General features: G+C 35.4%; 1 protein-coding gene across 1 annotated transcript in view; it reads left to right on the forward strand.

Moving 5' to 3' along the window:
• BMT2 (base methyltransferase of 25S rRNA 2 homolog) overlaps window positions 1-23,847 on the forward strand; it is a 98,397-nt gene that overhangs the window by 33,660 nt on the left and 40,890 nt on the right. The window contains 1 exon segment of the mRNA XM_032871151.1: window positions 4,414-4,584. Within this exon segment, the coding sequence (XP_032727042.1) occupies window positions 4,414-4,584 (171 nt within the window).

A 23,847-nucleotide genomic window follows, 5' to 3' on the forward strand; every position in this document is an offset into this window, starting at 1 on the left:
GTGATCCACTTTGAGTAAATTGTTGTGAAGGGTATAATGTCTATGTTTAGGTTCATTTTTTAGTATTTAGTTGTCATCCCAGCATCATTTGGTGAAAAGACTGTCTTTACCCCCATTGTATTGCTTTGCTCTTTTGTTCCATGGATCTAGTTGTCCATTCTTTCACCAACACCACACCGTTCTGATCACTGTAACTTTATAGTAAGTTATAGGAAGTCAGATAGTGGTCAGTCCTCCAGCTTTGTTTTTCTCCTTCAATATTGTATTGGCTATTCTGGGTCTTTTACCTCTCCATATATACTTTAAAATTGGTTTGTTGGTATCCACAAAATAATTTGCTGTGATTTTGATTGGGATTGTATTGAATTTGTAGATCAATTTGGGAAGGACTGCTGTTGTGACTGTTGTATCTTTCTATTCATATTTATGGAATATCTCTCCATTATTTATTCCTTTTTGCTCTCAGTTTTATTTCAGATTTGAAAGGTTCTTTCATATCTGCAGTTGCTTACTAAATTATGTGTAATTAATATTGAAATGTTAGTATTTTTCTCTTTTATGGCTGTTTTTGGCTCTGTGTTTTTGAGAATTTTCATTCACTGAAAAGTTTTATTTTTCTCTTTCCCTCTAATAGAACCTTTTCTGGTTTCTGGGTTCATTGGGCATTTCTTTCATGTATTTGTCTATTATGTTAGAGTGTCTGTAGGTGGGTAGATAGGAGTTTGTGTGGATTACTCTGTTCTTTAAATCCAAAGAACCTTGCTTGTTTGCTACAAATACAAAAGTATGGTTCCCTTAATAAATATTGTCCTCTTTTGGTCTGACGTATGATTTTCTTACTATGTGTAGATTATAACATCTCATCTTCCTTAATTGCTTCATTTTTTTCCTTTATCACCAAGTCTCCAGGGATACCTCCTTTATTCAAGGTGCCTCTTTTCTTCCCCAGAAGCAATCTTTTCAAGGCTCTTCTTTTTGGTGACATATACTTTTTGTGTATGTCTGTGTAAAATGTCCTCTTGACCTTCCAGTCGCTAATGCTCTCTAGTTCACAATGTCCCAAATCTTTTCTTAAAATTTCCCCTCTCTTGGACCCCTCTCTTGGATGGTATATCTTACTGGTTTTAATCTGGTTTTTTGCCACTTTTAAGACCCCATGATATCTTACCCTCTTTTATAGAGTCCTCATCTGACTGTACTTTGGGGGACTCCAAAGCCAGTTCAGTTGGCCTCTGGTTTTTATTTTCCAGTTATATCTAAAATGAAGTGCTGTTCTGGTTCCTAGTTATGCCATAGGCATGAACTGTATGTGCTTTTATGTGTATGTGCTACACTGAAATATCTATATGTTCTTTGGAAAGTGTATAGGGAGATTGGAATTTAGATGGCTGATATTTTATGAGAATCTGGAATTCTAGCTCTGTAAGTATTTTGCTACGAAGTTTCTAGATAACTATGATGTTAAACCATGTAAAATTGCTATTTTTATAATGCAAGAATTCTTGAATATCAGTAGTTGTATATGGTGCTACCCAATAGAAAGGTAAGCAAGCTCTTTACTCTTTGTTTCATGCCTTAGTGAAATGTTACATATTGGAGAGGCATTGTTTTTAGTATTCATTCTAGGGTTATAAAGACTACATTTTTTATCAATTTTACTGAGGTTTAATTATATACAATATTATATATTTATCAATTTTTTTATCAATTTTACTGAGGTTTAATTATATACAATAAAATGGCACCCATTTAGCATACAATTCAGACAATTTTTACACTTCTGTAACCACCACTACGTTCAGTATTTCCATCACATTAAAAAGCTCCATTCAGCACTTTTCCAGTTTTAGCCCCACCCCAGGAAATCTGTAAACTGCTTTCTGTCATTAAATTAGATGTCTAAAGTCTACATCTTTAAATTAGCCTTTGAATCTTGCCGGATCTGAGGCTTACTTATTACTCCAGTATCAACTAGTTACCTTTCCCTGCTATATTGGTGTTGGCCTCCGGGCATTTGTACTTGTGAGTCCATCCATCCATTTTCTACTCGGCACTTTACATTTCACGTACCTTGAATGGGTGTCCGTCTCTGCAGGATCCATGATGCTTTTTATTATCTGTGCTTTTACTCATGCTAAGCTCTCAGCCAGGAAAGCACTTACCCCTAAATTAACATTCTTCCTTGCCTGATTTATTCCTACTCATATTTTTAAAGTCAGCGTATATTACTGATTGGGTTGTTTATCAATTGTATTTTATCTTTATCAATTTTGTTTTCTTTATTGTTGTATAATTGTCAACATTAGTCTGAACTACCTGGGGACAGCAGTGACTTCTTCAATTTGTTTTCACATCACAGATGTGCCTGGCACATGGGAGCTCTCTGTTCTTAATATTTAATAAGTATTTGATTTATGATGAATAGGTTTTAATTCCTGTATATAAGAATCAAAACTAAGTCTACATAGGAAAAATTAAAGAAGTCTTTTTTTTTTTTCTAAGTCTTCATAGTAGTTACTAAGAAAACTAAAGTTGAACGAATAGCATCCTTTAAGTGTGAGGAGAGATGGGCATTAGACCATAGCTCTGCTTGCAGAAACCAGTTTTAAGTTAATGCTTCAATTCTTCTCTTGCCATATATTTCCAGAAATTCACCAAGCAGTGTCTGTGGAGAAAAATAGTCTAGCTTTGTTCAAATATGATCTCTATGTACTAATAATGTGTTTTAAAGATCTAAAAAGAAAATTTTTTAAGATTCCATTCTCCTACATTTTAAGTAGCTTTGATAATTATATGTTTATATATATTATATGTTTATAATTATATTTATATTTATAATTATATGTTTTCACATGTGTATTTCCTGTCACAGTGTAAACTCAAGGGCCAGAGCTAGATTAGTCTGTTTTACCTTAAGATTCCTTTCTTTAGGGGCGCCTGGGTGGCTCAGTGGGTTAAAGCCGCTGCCTTTGGCTCAGGTCATGATCCCAGGGTCCTGGGATCAAGCCCCACATCGGGCTCTCTACTCAGCAGGGTGCCTGCTTCCCTTCCTCCCTCTCTCTGCCTGCCTCTTTGCCTACTTGTGATCTCTGTCTGTCAAATAAATAAATAAAATCTTTTTTAAAAAAAAATTTCTTTCTTTAATAGCTAATAAATATTTGATTTGATTCTGTGATTCATGTTTGTTGTCCTATTACATATCCAGGCATGGTACCCTACTATATTCACTCTAAAATTGTATTAGGTATGAAGAAAATTGTTTATAAGGTTATGTCAGTCATCAGTTTCTGATTCTGGATAGCAACCTGATGTGTTCTAAACTGTATGAGCTTAAAATGATAGACCTTCAAAAACACTTCATTTTAATAGTGAAAGAATTGGGACAAGCAGGAATGATCTCTTGTTAATGGTTAAGAATAATTTCCAGGTGTTACAGAAACCACTCTTACATTTAAACTTTTGTTCTCTGAATGTGTACCTGTAATGACAGTACCATTTTTACCTGAACTAGATTTTTGTTCCCTTCTCTCACAGCAAATAAGATTAATGATTCTTAATATGTTGACATCCTGACTTTGTTTTCATAAACCAGCAGGGATCTAAGAAACAACTATTAGGATATCTGTCTATCACCAGCAAAGCTGGCTCAGAATTAACTGTAATGACTATTCTTTTTGTATGCTCTCACTGAATAGCAGAGTAATCTAAGCTTTTCTGGAGGAACTTATGTTTTAGTTAAGAATACAGTTCAGCAAAACATACAGGCACATCAGTACCCTTGAAAACATACTTTTTTTTTTTTTTTTTTTAATGAGAGAGAGAGCACACAAGTGGGAGAGACAGAGGGAGAGAATCCAAAGCAGACTCTGCTGAGCACGGAGCCTGGCACAGGGCCAATCTCACGACCCTGAGGTCACCACCTGAGCTGAAACCAAATCAGATGCGAACCAACTGTGCTACCCAGGTGCTCCAACATACTCTTTATTTATTAAATATAATCTATGATTATGCTTTGTTGTATGGTAGTTAAAAGTGCTACAGGTGCTCAAACTTAACCTCTATGTGAAATTTTTTTTTTTTTTTTTTAATTCATGTATTTGACAGAGAGATCATAAGTAGGCAGAGAAGCAGGCAGAGAGGCAGGCAGAGAGGGAGAGAAGCAGGCTCTCTGCCCAGCAGAGAGCCCCATGTGGGGCTGATGTGGGGCTCCATCCCAGGACCCTGGGATCATGACCTAAGCCAAAACAGAGGCTTTAACCCACTGAGCCACCCAGGTGCCCCTCTATGTGACATTTTCAAAGTAAGAATTTGTAATTGAAATTTCTCATTTTGATTAATAAAGGCTAATGTTTTCCCACTTTGTTTTATATTTATATTTAGTGTTTTAAAATATAATTTTATTTTGCCTTGTAGTGTATGCAGAGAATATTTCCAAAATGGTGGGAAGAGAAAAGCACTTGAAAAAGATGAAAAAAGAGCTGTACTCGCCACTAAGACCACTCCAGCCTTAAATACACACGAGTCTTCTAAACTTGAAGGTCATTTAACCAACCTCAGCTTTACAAACCCTGAATTTATAACTGAGTAAGTATACTTTTTCTATTCCAGTTATTAACGTCATCCTGGATAGCTGTATAAATAATGTAAAATAGCATAATGATTTACCATAAGTAGTGGGCTGTTTGCTTGCTCCCCTGGTAATAGATTAGGCTGAAAAATACATATTTGTAATATTACTAGGTAGAAAACGAGCATAAATTTTAAGGGATATCTGGAAAACTAGTGGTTCTTTAATAGATTGTATTCAGGAAAAATGAGAAAGAATAGTTTCTTAAATGTAATTACTCTTACAGGAATGCAAAGAATCAAAATAACAAAATCCATTTTAAACTGTGTTTAATTTAAAGTTGGTATCCACTAATTAAAAAATCACAAGGAATAATGGAAGATTATTAATAGAGCCAATTGCCCTTGTTTTATTGTTAATAGGAAAATCTGCCTACTAGTAATATATGTATGCATAGGCTCAAATTTTACTTATTTAGTAAGTAATTGGATATTTTCCAGTTTGATTACTATCCATCACCTCACAGTTATAATTTTTTTTCTTGTGATAACTTTTAAGATCCATTCTTTTAGCAACTTTGAAATATACAGTGTAGTGTTAACTATAGTCGTCATGGTATACCATTCATCCCTTTAACTTACATATAACTGGAAGTTTGTATCTTTCACCCAGTTTCTCTACTCCAGCCCTTATCACCCCCTCTGGTAACCATGGTCACATCTCTGTTTCTATGAGTTTAGTTTCTCTTAGATTCCTTGTATGAGTATTTGTCTTAGATTGTCTTTCTCTGACTTAATTCACTTAGCATAATGGCCTAAAGATCCATCCATGTTACTAAAAATGGCAGGATTTCATTCTTTTTTATGGGTGAATAGTATTTTGTTCTATATTTATATATATAAGCACATAAGTATTATAATCTAATGAATAGTAGTATTAAAATTATTTATATACCTTAGTACCAGAATTGATTTGTAGTATCAAGTAATACTTTTATTAATCTCTTGAAAATGCTACACTTGAATAATTCTAGAGACATTCTTGATAGACACTGAAAGCTAACCATGAAAATAAAATGTATTAGCTTCTTAACAATTTAATTTTATAGATATCGAACATAGTGTTACCTCTGGCTACTTTGATTTTATACAATGTTGACAATACTCTCTAATCAGTTGTAAGCAGTTTCATTTGAAAACTAATTGAATACATTTGATTAGTTCAGTAGGAAAGGATTAAGGCATCTTTTTTTCCCTTTTTTCAAAGGTTACTACAGAGCTTACAAAGCAGGATGTTACTGAACATCCTGTAACTCAGAGTATTATGAACATTCTTGAATATTTTTAAAATGACAATATAAAAATATAGTTACACTGCTATCAAAGATAGGTACATCTAGAAAATATCAACCCTTGAATTTCTATATGGTTCTTTTTTATAGTATTTTACTGTTGAGATTACCTTGTTGTATCACTGTCATCATATTTTCCTTTACTTCTCTAAACATGTTTTCTTTCAATTCTTGGAACATTTTTATAATAGTTAATTTGAAGTCTTTGTTAAATTCAACATTTGAGCTTACTTACTCAGAGTCGTTTTTTATTTACTACTGTTTTTCTTGGGTATGGACCACACTTTCCTGTTTTTGTTTGTATGTCTCATAATTATTTTGTTAAAAGTTACCCAATGTATTTTTGATAATACATTGTAGAAACTCTCATTTGGGGTTTTTCCCCAAAGTAGGGTGGTGTGGTGGTGGTTTTTTAGTAATTTGCTAGGGCTTAATCTGTGGGATCTGCCGCCTTTGCAGCTTGTATGGTATTGTCATTTTTATTTTTTAGGCTTGTTTCCTCTGCATAGCTTAGTGGTCATTGATAGCACAGGTTCTACTCGAATATCTCAAGCCAGATAGGCTTCTACCCTCTATGAGTGGGTGTGTGTTGATTAGGGAGTGCTTTAAAAACTTAGGCAGTTTTCCAGTCTCCCTAGCCATATACTTTTCACCAGACCCTCTTGGAGCTCCTGTGCATGTTCACTTAGTCTCCAGATCATTCAAGGCTATGTGGAGATCTTATGAAGCACCTGTATGCCTTTCTCATTTTCAGGACTTTGCTGGTTAAATTTTTTACTAATTCTCCAGTCTGCACGTAGCTCAGCCCAACTAAAGCTGCAACCTCAGGCTGGCATAGCTGCTGACTTTGTTTTCTACTTTTACTGATAATGTTCTGTGTGGGTTTTTGACCCTTTGCTTCAAATCAAGTTAGCCCCTTCCAACAGTGAAGCTGTTGACTTTCATAACCATCCCTGTCCTTGAAGAATTTCTATACCAACTAACCAAGGGGTGGGGGTGATAAGAGTGGCTTTAGGCAAATAGATCCTTACTCTTCTTAACTTAGGATCAGCTTGTTTCAATGAATAAACAATTCTCAAATTGTTTGCCTTTGTTTGAGTATAAAACTCAAGGAGTTTCTTAAGGAGTGGATTTGCACTTCTACCCTGCCAGAATCAAGAAAGAGAATCTGAAGCAGACCCCATGTTGAGTGCAGAGCCCGAGATGGGGCTTGATCTTGAAACCCTGAGATCATCACCTGAGCAGAAACCAAGAGTCTTCTGCTTAATTGACCGTGCCACCCAGCTGCCCCTCCAGTTTAGTTTAATGGAGAAAAATTAGTTAGGTTTAAGTATTTGAAAGAAAGTATCCAATATGGTTGTTGTGGGTCAAGAGTTACTTAGTATTGAAATTAAACATTGAAACAAGTTATTTAACCTGGCTAGGTTTAGATTTTCTTCATTCTAAAAACTCTGGACTCCTTCATATACCATCTGAACCCAACACGTGTATGTAAACATTATTCCTCCTGCTTTTCTTGCCGTTTTTGCAACCTTTATTCTAGTCATATAGAACTGTTTAAATTCCCCTAGTTATACATGCTTGGTCTTACTTTCTGGCAATTGAAAGAACAATATGTCCTCTTTCTGATAAACTGTTGTTGTATTATATTAGGCTATATTTGAAATATCTTGCTTCCCAGAACTTAATTCAAACTTCCCAAAACAAATGATACTCTTTGATACCAATATTAAAACTTTTTATAAATAGTTCTATTAGTGTACTTATAATATGTACTAAAACCACTATTGAATATTTTTCTTACTACAGATGAAGTAAGATGACAGTGTAAAAAATTTGCATGTAAAGAAGACTGTGGATGTAGAAAAATTACTGCTCAGTCTCAGTTAAGTTTATGCAAATTTCTTCCAGTCTTTTTAATGGGCATTGTTTTTTACACAATAAAGACCATGTAGTATAAAGAATTTTGTTAACTGCTCTTCCATGCTATTAAAACACTCATTCTGCATTATATATTTTTAAATTATTTTTATTAACATATAATGTATTATTTGTCACAGGGGTACAGGTCTGTGAATCGTCAGGTTTACACACTTCACAAAACTCACCATATCACATACCCTCCAGAGTGTCCATAACCCAACCACCCTCTCCACCCCCCCCCCAGCAACCCTCAGTCTGTTTTGTAAGAGTCTCTTATGATTTGTCTCCCTCCCAATCCCATCTTGTTTCATTTTTTCCTTCCCTACTGCCCAAACCCCTCACTCTGCCTCTCAAATTCCTCATATCAGAGAGATCATACGATAATTATCATTCTCTGATTGGCTTATTTTGTTCAGCACAATACCCTCTAGTTCCATCCACGTTGTTGCAAATGACAAGATTTCATTTCTTTTGAATGCTGCATAGTATTCCATGTATATATATACCACATCTTCTTTTTCCATTCATCTGTTGATGGACATCTAGGTTCTTTCCATAGTTTGGCTATTGTGGACAATGCTGCTATAAATATTTGAGTGCACGTGCCCCTTCGGATCAGTACATTTGTATCTTTAGGGTAAATACCCAGTAGTGCAATTCCTGAGTTGTAAAGTAGCTCTATTTTCAACTTTTTGAGGAACCTCCATGCTGTTTTGCAGAGTGGCTGCACCAGCTTGCATTCCCACCAACAGTGTAGGAAGGTTCTCCTTTCTCCACTTCCTTGCTAACATCTGTCGTTACCTGACTTGTTAATTTTAGCCGTTCTGACTGGTGTGAGGTGGTATCTCACTGTGGTTTTGATTTGTATTTCCCTGATGCCGAGTGATGTGGAGCACTTTTTCATGTGACTGTTGGCCATCTGAATATCTTCTTTGCAGAAATGTCTGTTCATGTCCTCTGCGCATTTCTTGATTGGGTTATTTGTTCTTTGGGTGTTGAGCTTGGTAAGTTCTTTATAGATTTTGGATACTAGCCCTTTATCTGATAATGTCATTTGCGAATATCTTCTTCCATTCTATCAGTTGTCTTTTGGTTTTGTTGACTGTTTCCTTTGCTGTGTAAAAGCTTTTGATCTCGATGAAGTCCCAATAGTGCATTTTTGCCCTCACTTCCCTTGCCTTTGGTGATGTTTCTAGGAAGAAGTTGCTGCGGCTGAGGTTGAAGCGGTTGCTGCCTGTGTTCTCCTCAAGGATTTTGATGGATTCCTTTCTCACATGGAGGCCCTTCATCCATTTTGAGTCTATTTTTGTGTGTGGTGTATGGAAATGGTCCAGTTTCCTTTTTCTGCACATGGCTGTCCAGTTTTCCCAACACCATTTGTGGAAGAGACTGTCTTTTTTCCGTTGGACATTCTTCCCTGCTTTGTCAAAGATTAGTTGACCGTAGAGTTGAGGGTCTATTTCTGGGCTCTCTCTTCTGTTCCATGATCTATGTGTCTGTTTCTGTGCCAGTACCATACTGTGTTGATGATGACAGCTTTGTAATAGAGCTTGAAGTCTGGAATTGTGATGCCACGGACTTTGGCTTTCCTTTTCAACATTCCTCTGGCTATTTGGGGTCTTTTCTGGTTCCATATAAATTTTAGGATTATTTGTTCCATTTCTTTGAAAAAATTGATGGTATTTTGATAGAGATTGCATTAAATGTGTAGATGGCTTTAGGTAGCATAGACATTTTCACAATATTTGTTCTTCCAATCCATGAGCATGGAACATTTTTCCATTTCTTTCTGTCTTCCTCAATTTCTTTCTTGAGTACTTTATATAGTTTTCTGAGTACAGATTCTTTGCCTCTTTGGTTAGGTTTATTCCTAGGTATCTTATGGTTTGGGCTGCCATTGTAAATGGGATTGACTCCTTAATTTCTCTTTTTTCTGTCTTGTTGTTGGTGTATAGAAATGCAACTGATTTCTGTGCATTGATTTTTTTTAAGATTTTTATTTATTTATTTGATAGACAGAGATCACAAGTAGGCAGAGAGGCAGGCAGAGAGAGGAAGGAAAGGAGGCTCCCTGCTGAACAGAGAGCCCCATGTGGGGCTTGATCCCAGGACCTTGGGATCATGACCTGAGCTGAAGGCAGAGGCTTTAACCCACTGAGCCACCCAGGTGCCCCTGTGCATTGATTTTATATCCTGCCACTTTACTGAATTCCTGTATGAGTTCTAGCAGTTGTGAAGTGGAGTCTTTCGGGTTTTCCACATAAAGTATCATATCATCTGCAAAGAGTGATAGTTTGACTACTTCTTTGCCGATTTGGATTCCTTTAATTTCTTTTTGTTGTCTGATTGCTGAGGATAGGACTTCTAGTAGTACATTGAATAGCAGTGGTGATAGTGGATATCCCTGCCATGTTCCTGACCATAGGGGAAAAGCTCTCAGTTTTTCCCCATTGAGAATGGTATTCGCTGTGGGTTTCTCATAGATGGCTTTGATGGTGTAGAGGTATGTACCCTCTATCCCTACACTTTGAAGAGTTTTGATCAAGAAAGGATGCTGTACTTTGTCAAATGCTTTTTCAGCATCTATTTAGAGGATCATGTGGTTCTTGTTCTTTTATTTTGTATTGTATCACGTTGATTGATTTGCGGACGTTGAACCAACCTTGCAGCCCAGGAATAAATCCCTCTTGGTCGTGGTGAATAGTCCTTTTAATGTACTGTTGGATCCTATTGGCTGATATTTTGGTGAGAATTTTTGCATTTCTGTTTATCAAGGATATTGGTCTGTAATTCTCCTTTTTGGCGGGGTCTTTGTCTGGTTTTGGGATCAAGGTGATGCTGGCCTCATAAAATGAGTTTGGAAGTTTTCCTTCCATTTCTATTTTTTGGAACAGTGTCAGGAGAATAGGTATTAATTCTTCTTTAAATGTTTGGGACAATTCCCCCGGGAAGCCGTCTGGCCCTGGGCTCTTGTTTGTTGGGAGATTTTTGATGACTGCTTCAATCTCCTTACTGGTTATGGGTCTGTTCAGGTTTTCTATTTCTTCCTGGTTCAGTTTTGGTAGTTTATATGTCTCTAGGAATGCATCCATTTCTTCCAGATTGTCAAATTTGCTGGCGTATAGTTGCTCATCATATGTTCTTATAATTGTTTGTATTTCTTTGGTGTTGGTTGTAATCTCTCCTCCTTCATTCATGATTTTATTAATTTGGCCCCTTTGTCTTTTTCTTTTTGATAAGTCTGGCCAGGGGTTTATCAATCTCATTAATTCTTTCAAGGAATCAACTCCTAGTTTCATTGATTTGTTCTACTGTTTTTTTGGTTTCTATTTCCTTGATTTGTGCTCTGATCTTTATGATTTCTTTTCTGCTGCTGGGTTTAGGCTTTCTTTGCTGTTCTTTCTCCAGCTTCTTTAGGTGTAGGGTTAGGTTGTGTCCTTGAGTCCTTTCTTGTTTCTTGAGAAAGGCTTGTATCGCTATATACTTTACTCTCAGGACTGCCTTTGCTGTGTCCCAAAGATTTTGGACAGTTGTGTTTTCATTTTCATTTGTTTCCATGAATTTTTAAAATTCTTTCATTTCCTCCTTTCTTGTTTCTTAAGAAAGGCTTATATCACTGTATACTTTCTTCTCAGGACTGCCTTTGCTGTGTCCCACAGATTTTGAACAGTTCTGTTCTCATTATCATTTGTTTCCATGAATTTTTTCAATTATTCTTTAATTTCCTGGTTGACCCATTCATTCTTTAGTACGATCCTTTTTAGCCTCCAGGTATTTGAGTTCTTTCCAACTTTCCTCTTGTGGCTGAGTTCTAGCTTCAGAGCATTGTGGTTTGAAAATATGCAGGGAATGATCCCAATCTTTTGGTACCGGTTGAGACCTGATTTGTGACCCAGGATGTGATCTCTTCTGGAGAATGTTCTCTGTGTACTAGAGAAGAGTGTGTATTCTGTTGCTTTGGGATGGAATGTTCTGAATATATCTGTGGTGTCCATGTGGTCCAATGTGTCATTTAAGGCCTTTATTTCTTTGTTGATCCTTTGCTTGGATGATCTGTCCGTTTCAGTGAGGGGGTTGTTAAATTCCCCCAATATTATAGTATTATTGTCGGTGTGTTCCTTTGATTTTGTTATTAATTGGTTAAATGGGTGGCTGCTTCCATGTAGGGGGCATAGATATTTAAAATTGTTAGATCTTCCTGTTGAACAGACCTTTTGAGTATGAGATAGTGTCCTTGATTGGTCTGATATAAGGATTGCCACCCCAGCTTTCTTTTATGTCCATTAGCATGGTAAATTGTTTTCCACCCTGTCACTTTAAATCTGGAGGTTTCTTTGGGTCTAAAATGAGTTTCTTGTAGACAGCATATCGATGGGTTTTGGTTTTTTATCCATTCTGATACCCTGTGTCTTTTGCTTGGGGCATTTAGCCCATTTACATTCAGAGTACCTATTGAGAGAGATGAGTTTAGTGCCATTGTATTGCCTGTAAGGTGACTGCTACTGTATATTGTCTCTGTTCCTTTCTGGTCTACTACTTTTAGGCTCGCTCTTTGCTTAGAGGACCCCTTTTGATATTTCCTGTAGGCCTGGTTGATGTTTGCTAATTCCTTTAATTTTTAATTTTTGTTTTTCCTGGAAGCTTTTTATCTCTCCTTCTCTTTTCAATGATAGCCTAGCTGGATATAGTATTCTTGGCTGCATATATTTCTCATTTAGTGCTCTGAATATATCATGCCAGTTCCTTCTGGACTTCCAGGCCTCTGTGGATAGGTCTGCTGCCAATCTAATATTTCTACCATTATATGTTAGGGACTTCTTGTCCTGAGGTGCTTTCAGGATTTTCTCTTTGTCACTAAGACTTTTACACTTGTTCCCTTTGCCATATTAGGGAAATTCTCCACTATAATTTGCTCTGGTATACCTTCTGTCCCCTTCTCTCTTTCTTCTTCTTCTGGAATCCCAATTATTTTGATACTGTTTCATCTAATGGTATCACTTATCTCTCGAATTTTCCCCTCGTGGTCCAGTAGTTGTTTGTCTGTCTTTTGCTCAGCTTCTTTATTCTCCATCATTTGGTCTTCTATATCACTAATTCTCTCTTCTGCCTTCTTTATCCTAGCAGTAAGAGCCTCTATTTTTTATTCCAACTCATTAATAGCTTTTTTGATTTCAGCTTGGTTAAATTTTACTTCTTTTATTTCTCCATGCTTTTTTCGAGCCCAGCTAGCACCTTGAGAATCATCATTCTGAACTCTAGTTCTGACATATTCTCAGTGTCCATATTGATTAGGTCCCTTGCCATCAGTACTGCCTCTTCTTTTTTTTTGTGGTGAGTTTTTCCGCCTTGTCATTTTATCCAGATAAGAATATATGAATCAGAGTATAAAATACTAAAAGGGTGGCAAAGACCCCAGAAAAATGTACGCTAACCAAATCAGAAGAGATCCATACCCAAGGGGAGAAGAAAGGGGGTGGGAGGAAATAAAAATTGGGGGGGGAAACAATATATATATACATAAAAGATTGGTGAATAGAACAAAGCTACCCACTTGATTTTGGGTGTATTTTGGTATCTTAGACGAAATTGCCTGGCAAAATTTTAAGGAGAGAAAAATTTATATATATATATATATATATATATATATGGGTAAACACAATGAAGGGATGAAATATGACTGTAAAGATGAAAATTTTTAAAAAATTCTAAGAAAGGAATTGATAATTTGGTTGGAAAGAGAAAAAAAAAGGAGGGCATATGCTCAGGCTGGAGACTAGAACAAAGCCATGTGCTATATTATGGTATATTTTGATGTATTAGAAGAAATTGTATCCCAGAATTTTTTAGGGAAAAAAAAACCTATATGTATACAAAAAATAAGGTTAAATACAACAAAGTGGTAAAATATGACTATAACAATGAAAGTTTAAAAAGATTTTTTTTTAGAAAGGTATTTTTTAGATAAATTATTTTAAAAACACTAAAAGAGGAAAGAGGAAAAGTTAAAAAAACTGAATGAGAAAACAAAATAAAATTAAATATATTTAACTTTGTGAGACTAAAGGATCATGGAAAAGCCATGAATTCTATGCATCGCTTTCCTGTAACTCTGGAGTTCCTCCATTCTCCTTGATCAGTGATCTTGGTCTTGGCTGGATGTTCTTGCTGATCTACTGGGGGAGGGGCCTGTTGCAGTGATTCTCAAATGTCTTTGCCAGAGGCGGAGTTGCACTGCTTTTGCCATGGACTGGGCTAAGTAATCTGCTCAGGTTCACTCTCCGAGCTTTGTTCCCTGAATGCTTTCCTTGGAGCTTTGAAGGATGGGAATGAAAATGGCGGCCTCCCAATATGCAGCCCCAAGGAGTCTAGAGCTCAGCACTCCACTCCTCAGTGCACCTCAGAAATAAGCAATCACTCCTGTCTCTCTGGTCTCTGGCCACACTCTGAGCTCACCTGGCCTGTGACCAAGTGTTTCTGTATCTGGCGCACGGCCCCATTTGGAGTCTCCAAACCCAGCAGATTCCTGCTGCACTCCTCCTCTGGGAGCAGGAAGGTGAGTTTCCCCAGATCTGCCACTTGTGGGGTCCCTGCTCGAGGAGCAGTGGCCGGACTATGCCTTGGATCATGGTTTAAGGTAACCCCGACCTGAAAGCTCACTCTTTGGCTCTGTCTCCGTAGTTGCCTTCCCTGCTCAGATACCTGGCAGCTCTGCCACACTCAGACATACCCAATCTTTCTGTGACCCCACGGGACCTGAGACCACACTGTCCCTGTGAGGACTCCACCCCTGCTTAGCCTCTGGAGCGATACCCCTCAGTGGAACAGACTTATAAAATTTCTCATTTTGTGTTCCACTGCCCCACTGCTTGCCAGGGAGCCAGCCCCTCCTGCCGTGGCCTATCTTCCCATCACTTCATATTAACTTCACACGTCCTACCTTTCAGAAAGTGGTTGATTTTCTGTTCCTAGAATTGCTGCTTCACTTCTCTTCTATCTCCTCTTGTGTTTGTACATGTTCAGAATGGTTTGATACCTATCTAGCTGAACTCCTGGGATCTGATGTCGTTTCATTCTCCTACTCCTCTGCCATCTTGCTTCTCTCCTTCTGCATCATATTTCATCACAAAAACCTGCCAGTATATGTGTCTAAGTAAAGTGGTTCTGAGTACACAATAATATTCAATTTGCCCAAAGAGAATTGCAGTCTTCTCTCCTCTCTTAGGTAGATGAAATAATCAAGAGTCACATGTTGAGTTAAAGTTATTATATGGGAAAATACATATTCCTTATCATCCAAATCTACTTGGCTTCTGACTTCGGATAACAAGTTTAGATAGCAAGGGTTTTCTTTTTCCCAGTCTTATCTTAAAATGTGTATTCAAGTCATTCTGATTTCTGGGTGCAGGTAATAAGGACTCAGATGGCAAAAATACATAAATTTTTGTACTTATATTTCATGAAAAGCAAATTTAATACCAGATGTTTGTTACTGTTAAAATCACTTTTTAAGTCATCTATATCTCAAAATTGAGATGTGATAATTATTGAATCTAGATAGAATATGATTAGAAATTTTAGCTCAGATTGTAACTACCCATTCTTCCTACCATTAAGATATCTGTGTCCCAACCTGCTTTTGCTACCTTTTAAAAATACTTGTGTTTTTTGAAAACATTCAAATGACCATATTCTGGGCCATAAAACACTTAACAAATTTTAAAAGGTAGATCAAAGTATTTTTGTCAGAACATAGTAGAATAAAACTAGAAATCAGTAGCAGAAAGAGACCTAGAAAATCCCAAAACATTGCTCAGCAACCACTTCTAATTAGCACACAGGTCAAAGCAGTCATCTTAAGAAATTTCAAAATATTTTGCACTAAATGAAAATGAAAATATATCTTACCAATTTATGGGGTGTAATGAAAACAGTGCTTGGAGGGAAATTTGTAGTATTGAGTGCATCTATTAAAAAAGAAGAAAGATTAAAATCAGTACTATAAGCTCCTACCTTAGGAAGGTAGGAAAACAAGAGCAAAATAAGTCCAGAGTAAGCAGAGGAAAAGAAATAATGAAAGTTACTGCAGAAGTCAATGAAATTGAAAACAGGAAAAGAGTAGAGAAAATAAGTGAAACTGAAAGCTGGTTTCTTAGGACATTAATAAAATTGATAAACCTCATCTGCTCTAACCAAGAAAAACAAGAAAGAGAAACACAAATTACTAATATCAGAAATGAAAGAGCTGCCATCACTACTGATCTCATGGACAGTAAAAGGATACTGTAGGAATATTATGCCCACAGATTTGATAACTTAGATGAAATGGACCAATTCCCTGAAAGACAAAACTCATACAGGGGGAAACAGAAAATCAGAATCCATCTATACATATTAAGGAAATTGAGTCAATAATTAATAGCCTTCCAAAACACAAAGCACAAGGCCCAGTTGGTTTCACTGATGAAATATACCAAACATTTTAGGGAAAAACTGATACCTATTCTGCAGTCTGTTCCAGAAGATGGAATCAGAAAGAACACTTCCTAATTGGTGCTATGGGACCAGTATAATGTAGTTTAGGATGCCAAAGCGGTCTTCCCATTACCTATTCTGAAGTAACATTGAAGTGTTCCTGACTGACTGTATAAACATGATTAGCTAATGACCGTATTGGGGGTTTAAGTTATGCTTTAGTTGCTTGTGATAGAAACATATCTAAGGTGAGAAAGAGACTGGAGAATTCATCTAATTGTCTCATCATGTTTCTTTTTAATATGATCTTTATAAGAAAACATCTTCCAATTAAAACTGTAAAATTATACTTTTCATATAATTACTAATTCTGTACAAAATCTGTACTAAAACTCCCTTTTTGTCAAGTTCATCAAGTGGCCTTTCAATAATTGACCAGCCAAGCTACATTGTGTGAAGTCATTTTGGGCTAATGATAGTTTTTCTCAGGTAGCTCTTTTATTGGTCAAAGTAAAGAAATTGAGAGGCCTCAATAATGTAGACTTTGTAAGGACTCAAATATGCCCTCTTTTCGAAGGATAATATGGGGGAAAGGATCTTGCTTTGTATACATTATTCTTTTAAAGTTTGGACATTTAGGTTCTTTTCTTTCTCACAGTTCTTTCATCTCATAATTAAGTATCTCTTTTTGCTTATATTTTTGTATTCTTGGGATGGATTTCCAGCAGTAGATTTCTAGGTTAAAGAGTTTGAGTGACTCAGAGTACTCGTACATATTACTGAATTAATTTCCAGAAAAAAAGATACATTACTTCTAGCAGCATAAGTGCCCACTTTGCCCAAACTCATGAGCACTGAGTATTTTTATTTATTTATTTATTTTGCTCTTTATTAATGTGATGGTATAAAATGGCATCCTGGGTTAATAGGTACTTCTAACAGATAAAACTAAAAAGAAGGAAAGGGAAATCATATTAAATCAGGAAGATAAAATTCATTCTATGAAGTGTTAGTATTTGACATGGCATTGAAACTTGGCACTCATGCTGTCATTATACTTTCCAAAAATAATAAAGACTATTAATTAGATGGTCCCTGCTGAACCAAGAATCTTACCATAGGCCTTATCTCCATTCTGCCTTAGAATGTAAGATAAATTGGCCATGTACGGTGTGTGATGGAAGGAATATAATACTAAAGAAGACCTAATTAGACCTATTACTGCCAGTCTGGGGAGTTCAGTTTGTAAAAACAGTGATCTTGAATACCATTTTAATATTCTTTTTTCCTTAAGATTTAATTTAGTTTCTATTCAATTTTAGCATTCATTTATTTTATTTTATTGGGCTTTTTAATATTGAAGGTTATTCTAGTAAGTAAAAGTTGTTACAGTGGTAAAGGAAGAAGTTAAATGTCTTTTGAACATAATTCAGTAAATTAAAAATTTTAAGTGTTTCAGTTGTGGCTTTCAATAGTGTTTTGTCTTTATTTTGAAATGTATTACATATTAACCAAAGTATATATATAAATGCAAATTTGAACCCGAAACTAAAATTCTTCATTTATTTTACTGAAATGTTAATAGAGTAAATTACAATTACACATACCAGATTTGGAGTTTTAGTAATAGTATCAATATATTAGGTCCCCTTTAAAGCCATGTATATTATAATGTTTTAAAGCTGTTTCTACAGAAACCATGTATATTATCAATTTCATGTTATAAAGTTTTCCTCCATAAATTTTCTTGGTTTAAAATATATATATTGAAAATTATGAATAAGCTGACTGCAAATAATCCATGCTTATTAGTTGCTCCTTTCTGAAAAGTTAGTAAGATAGTTCCTTTCCTAATTTTAGCACTGTCTCAGAGAATAACCTCAGGGAAATATCTAACATTCCTGTCTCCTTTTCCTTATAAAAGTAAAATATTACTGTATGGGCTTATAGCTACTAAAAAAAAATATGGGAAGAACAATGTGTAAAAACCCCAGAACTCTGAGTTTTCAGGTAAATCACCCAAAGTACTGAGAATGAAAGTAGTGAGGATTATATACATTCAAAACATAATTTGGATAACAGCTCAATTGGTGAATCATCACAATACCATGATTTAGAATGCTGTAATCTTACTGTATATAAAAGAAAATGATGACTACAATATGTTTTCTACCAAAAGAAATTCTTTCTGGAGAGATCTTTAAGTAAATGTCCTTCCATACAGCATTCACTGGGCACTTGGATGGCTCTAGTTAAGCATCTGCCTTTGGCTTAGGTCATGATCCCAGGGTCTTGGGATAGAACTTGCATGGGGCTCCCTGCTCAGCTGGGAGCCTGCTTCTTCCTCTCCCCCTGCTGCTCCCCCTGCTTGTGTTCTCCTGCTCACTCTCTCAAATAAATAAATAAAATCTTCAAAAAACAAAACAAAACATACAGCATTCAAAAAATTATTTCTATTAATAACTTTGTAAGATTTTATAAGATTATAAGTTTATAAGATTCTTAATGTAGTTCTATGCACTGTGTTCTCAACTATTAAATATTTAGCATTGTTTATAAACCTGGCTGTTTATTATTTTATAACTGGAATTGAATCTAATTTGATCTAAAAAATATATAAAGCTAATGAGACTTATATGGGAGATTATAGAAAGATAATTTAGGAAATGGAGTTTTCATTTTTTCTTTAACTAGCAAATTACAGTTTTCTAAATGTATTACCTAATACCCTTCCTGAAACAAGTATCAATGAATGTTACTCATTTTGTGGGAGTGTCAGAGGCATGTGCTATCATTGTGTACTATCTTATGAGTCTTAATGGTAATTTGGTGATTATTAACAACTTCTTCCATATACTTCTCCTTATCACTGCAATGTTGTCTTTAAAAAAATATCTTCATCTTAATTCATGTGCTGTAAGAATGTGTCCTTTTATCACTCCATTTACTTGTGCCTTCCTAATAGCAATTCATTCCCTTTCTCTGCCTGTCTCTTAAATGCTGGTCCTGGGGCTCTCTACTCTTCTCTCTTAGCTTATCCTCTCATGACAGATTAATTTACTCCCATAGCTTTGGTTAACACATGTATGCCAGTGATTCCAAATCTGTAACTCCAGTTCAGATCTCTTACTTGAATTTCACATAGTTGCTTATTAGACATCTGTTTGTGCCTGTGAGATACCACAACTGAGCTAATTTACTCCCCTTTCCTGCTCTGTGAACCGCCCAAATCTGATCCTCTTCCAGTTTTCCCTCTTTCATTAAATGTTATCTGTATGCCCACGCCAGAAACTTTAAGACTTATTAACTCTTCCCCCTATCTAACTTCCCATATCTAGATAGTCACCAAGTCTTACTCTCAGTTCTAAGTTCTCAATATGCTTCAGTCTATCTCCTATCTCCACTCTCATGTCTTACAAGGGCTCTTGCAGTAGTCTCCTACTTCTAGTTTTTCTACAATCCATTCTCCACAGTACAATTTGAGAACTTTTTCTGCAACACAAACCTGATAATATCAACTCTCTCACTTAAAATTTTCAGTGATTTCCCTTGAAACAAAATCCAAACTTCTAGCAAAAAAATCTAACAAAAAAAAATCCTCCATGATTGACTTTTGTCTCCCTCATTTCTCAGTACTTTTTCTTTTTAACTATACAACTCAATAATATTGATCTTTCTTTTATTCATGTAGAGTTCCAGTTCCTGCCTGGTATTATTCCTTCTGTCTAGAACATTCTCACACAACCTGCCACCTGAAAATTTGCAGTTTATCCTTACACACTATCTTAAACATTCACCTTTCTTAGGAAGAACTTCCTTTACTCCTAGAATTACTTGGTATCATTAACAAGGCCACATATTCCTGTAACACAGCAGATCTCAAAGTGTGGTCTAGGAGTCTCTGAGGCCCTTTGGGACTAGCCATGAATTTAAAATATTTCCTTGTTAAGATATTGATCATTTTTACTGTGTGGTCTTTGTACTGATAGTTCAAAAGCATTGGTGGATAAAATTGGAGCATCTTAGCACAACTTCAAGCAGTGGCACCAAAGTATGTTAATAGTCATTGTATTCTTTACCATGCACTCAAAATTTTCAGAAAAAGCTGTTTCACTTAAGAATGTCATTGGGATGAAGCCGTGAAAGATACAAATTTTATTAAACTGAACTCGTAAGCAGTTGTCTTTTTAACATGCTGTATGATGTGAAGTAAACAAAAAGTGCTTCTGCTGCATACTAAAGTAAAGCTATGACGTCGTGATGATTATCCAACTATTTCTATTTAGCCAAACTTCAGAAATTTGCAAAAAAGGGCAGGAAAAGGGAAAGTGACTTTTCTCATCACATTTTTTTAATTTTGGAAAATAAGGTTTTTATCATATATATGATTTTATTGTTGCTATTTTTATGAGTAAATTTAAAAATTCTCAACTATAAATTCTTTTTTGTTAAGGATTTATTTATTTGAGAGAAAGAGCATACACATATGCTTGCGAGTAGGGAGAGGGAGAGAATTTTCAAGCAGACTCCCCACTGAACTTGGAGCCCCTTATAGAGCTCAGTCTCACAACCCATGAGATCATGACCTTAGCTGAAATCAAGAGTTGGGAGCTCAACAGACTGAGCCAGCTGGGAACCCCTTAGCTATAATTCCCAATACAGTTAATGTCAATAAATATAACCCATATAAACAACAGTTCTTCGGGGTTTGCAGTGATTTTTAAGAGTACAAAGGGATTCTGAGACTAAAGTTTGAAAACCCCTGCTCTAACACATTGTATTTCCCTGATTTTGTTCATGGTTTGTCTTTCTGTGAAGATAACATCCACGTTGCTTTGTGGGTAACTCAGCTCCTAGCATAGTGTCAACACATACTAGGTCCCCAATAAGTACTCATTAATGAATTCAACAAGCATATGTTGATTATTATCTTGCATATTATTGAAAATATGAGTCTGAAGGTAAGAAAGGAATTTAAAAAATCAGAAAATAGATATAGAAGTCTCATCTGCATTTGGAGATTTTTTTTGACTGATGGAATGACATGATACTATTTGGATATACAGCATATCACCAGAATCAGTCTGGAAAAAGACAATAGAGTAAAAAGAGGAGAGGGATAAACATTAGTTAAGGAACTTAAGGGAATGCTCACATATAACAGGAACGAAAAGGAAGCTACAGTGAATGTAAGAGTGCACAGGGATAATCATCAGTAGGATACAGATTAAGAGGATCACTCATTGGAAGTTTATAATGATACTCTAAAGTGTGAAAGTGGGTAGAAAGATAAAGATAGGATAATGTCCTTAGGGAAATTCAGATCAGTTCTACCCAAGTGACTATAACACACATATTATGTTGTATTTTTAAATCTGTAAAGTTTTTTATTATCTTGAATCCCTGAAATAAGAATTTAACTGAATTTATTTGTAATGCAGGTAAAACAGCATTAACAAAATTAGGGAATGGTAAAGAGAGTAGCACTTGCCTAAAGCCAAGGAAGAGAAGGGGTGTGTGTGTGTGTGTGTGTGTGTGTGTGTGTGTGTGTACACACATACATATAGAGTTGGGTGGGTTGAAGAATAAATCATGTTTTTAGTGCTACAACTAAAGTCATCACCTCCGTATCCTTAGGAGGATCACTTTCTTAATAAAAAATCTATTTAGTACTTCTCCAGAAGAAATACTTTACCTTAAAGCTCTGCTCTTATTTCCCTTCATTTGAAGATAGGTCTTTCTGGTCCATCATTTTTTTTCTTTAGTTTCTTAAAATTACTAATTATACTCAGAGAATGGATTTTCCATTAGTTCATGCTATCCTGCATAGTTAAGTGGGATAACTTGATTTCTTGGATTCAACCTCAGAAAACATTCACTAATTTTATATGGGGTATTGGAGAGTGATGCTACCTATGTTTTGACCTTTTTTTCTTAAATTACTTGCATTTGGTTAATATAACTAATTCCTTATCACAAGATTTTGATAAAAAAGTGTCAAGATATTGCATGGTAACTGTCATGATTAAGGGTAGTCCTATGCAGATTTTTACTAGTGATGCCATACCTATAATACCAATTTTCAGAGATTTTAGATAAATCTGGATACATTTCATGGTATAGTATATTGAACATAGTTGGATATGTCTAACTAAGAAAATGAAGAATCATGCTCAGTTATTAAAAGGGAAAGTCTGGACAAATTTAACCTGGTAGAATGCTTAACCATCACTTTGTACTATAATTTTTATTATGTTACACTACCTATAAATAGGGTGACCATATGCCCTGGTTTGTCTTATACAGTGCTGCTTTATGCTTGTGATAGTGTTTACTTTTATTTTCAGAAGTGTCCAACTTTGGACTATAAACTATATGGCGATCCTACCTATAAAACAAGGAACCGATAATATAACCATAGCTTAGTTAGAAATATGCAATAAAGAGGGCATGTGATGTGGTGAACACTGGGTGTTAATATGAAGCTGATAACGTACTGAACACATCTGAAAATCATGATGTCTATAAGTTGGCTAGTTGAATTTAAATTAAAAAATATATATATATACAGTAAGGAGGAATAGATTTAGAGAGCAAAGAGATAAGTAAATAAACATCATGACTTAGCTAATAGCTTCACTTCTCCCAAGAAGTAAGAACTGGGTGATTTTTTCATGGCTTAGAAGAGCAAACAAACAGAAAAGGTAGAGACTAATGGAATTGAAAACAGACATTCAGTCTGAAAATCTATAATTAAAAAAAGAAATACTGGTGACCAGTAGAGTGAGGCATCATGTGGCCTCAGCAATCAGAACACCTGGGCAGGTATATTTTCAGTCATTCAAAAAAGTATTTGCTGAATGATACTGTATTTCTAGCTGTCTGTGCTATATAACATGGAAAATAGGAAAAGAAATATAAGATTTTTTAAAAACATAGCATAATACTAAGATAAAAGTACTAGATGGCTTTGTTTACATTTAATTCTTCAACTGTAGATTTCTGTATTTGTTACTCTTGGTTGCTTTAATTGCAGTAGTTTACAAGTATAAGGTGTTCCTAGAGCAAAGCCATTATTCTCCATGTTTTGCTTTTAAATATTAATAATATTCAGTAGTCAGATCTAATGGACTTGTTTGCATTTTAATTTAAATGAAGTTCTCTTATGAGTGTAGGAAAAAAAGATCTTGTGCTTTTTTTTATGCCTTATTTTATAATTTATCCGTGCAGGAGTATTACTCAAAAAAAAGTTTTGATACATGCAAATCCTATTACAGTAGCAAAGACAAAGATGTAGAACAGATTAATTTTACTTAGACTCTAATGCACTAAGTGGCATTATGCCTGTAGATCTATAACCACTTTGTGTGCATGTAATTCTTTTTCATCATGAAGAATTCCTGAAAAATGTTTAAAAAGAGTCCAATGAATTCATATGAAAGTTGGATAGTTATAAAAGGTCTTTTATTCCCATTCTCTTAAAAAATAAAATTCTTAATTATACCTTATCCTTTAAACAGAATTATTGACAATA

The sequence above is a fragment of the Lontra canadensis genome, unplaced genomic scaffold, assembly GCF_010015895.1.
Source record: "Lontra canadensis isolate GAN:19392208 unplaced genomic scaffold, GSC_riverotter_1.0 scaffold2, whole genome shotgun sequence".
Taxonomy (NCBI): domain Eukaryota; kingdom Metazoa; phylum Chordata; class Mammalia; order Carnivora; family Mustelidae; genus Lontra; species Lontra canadensis.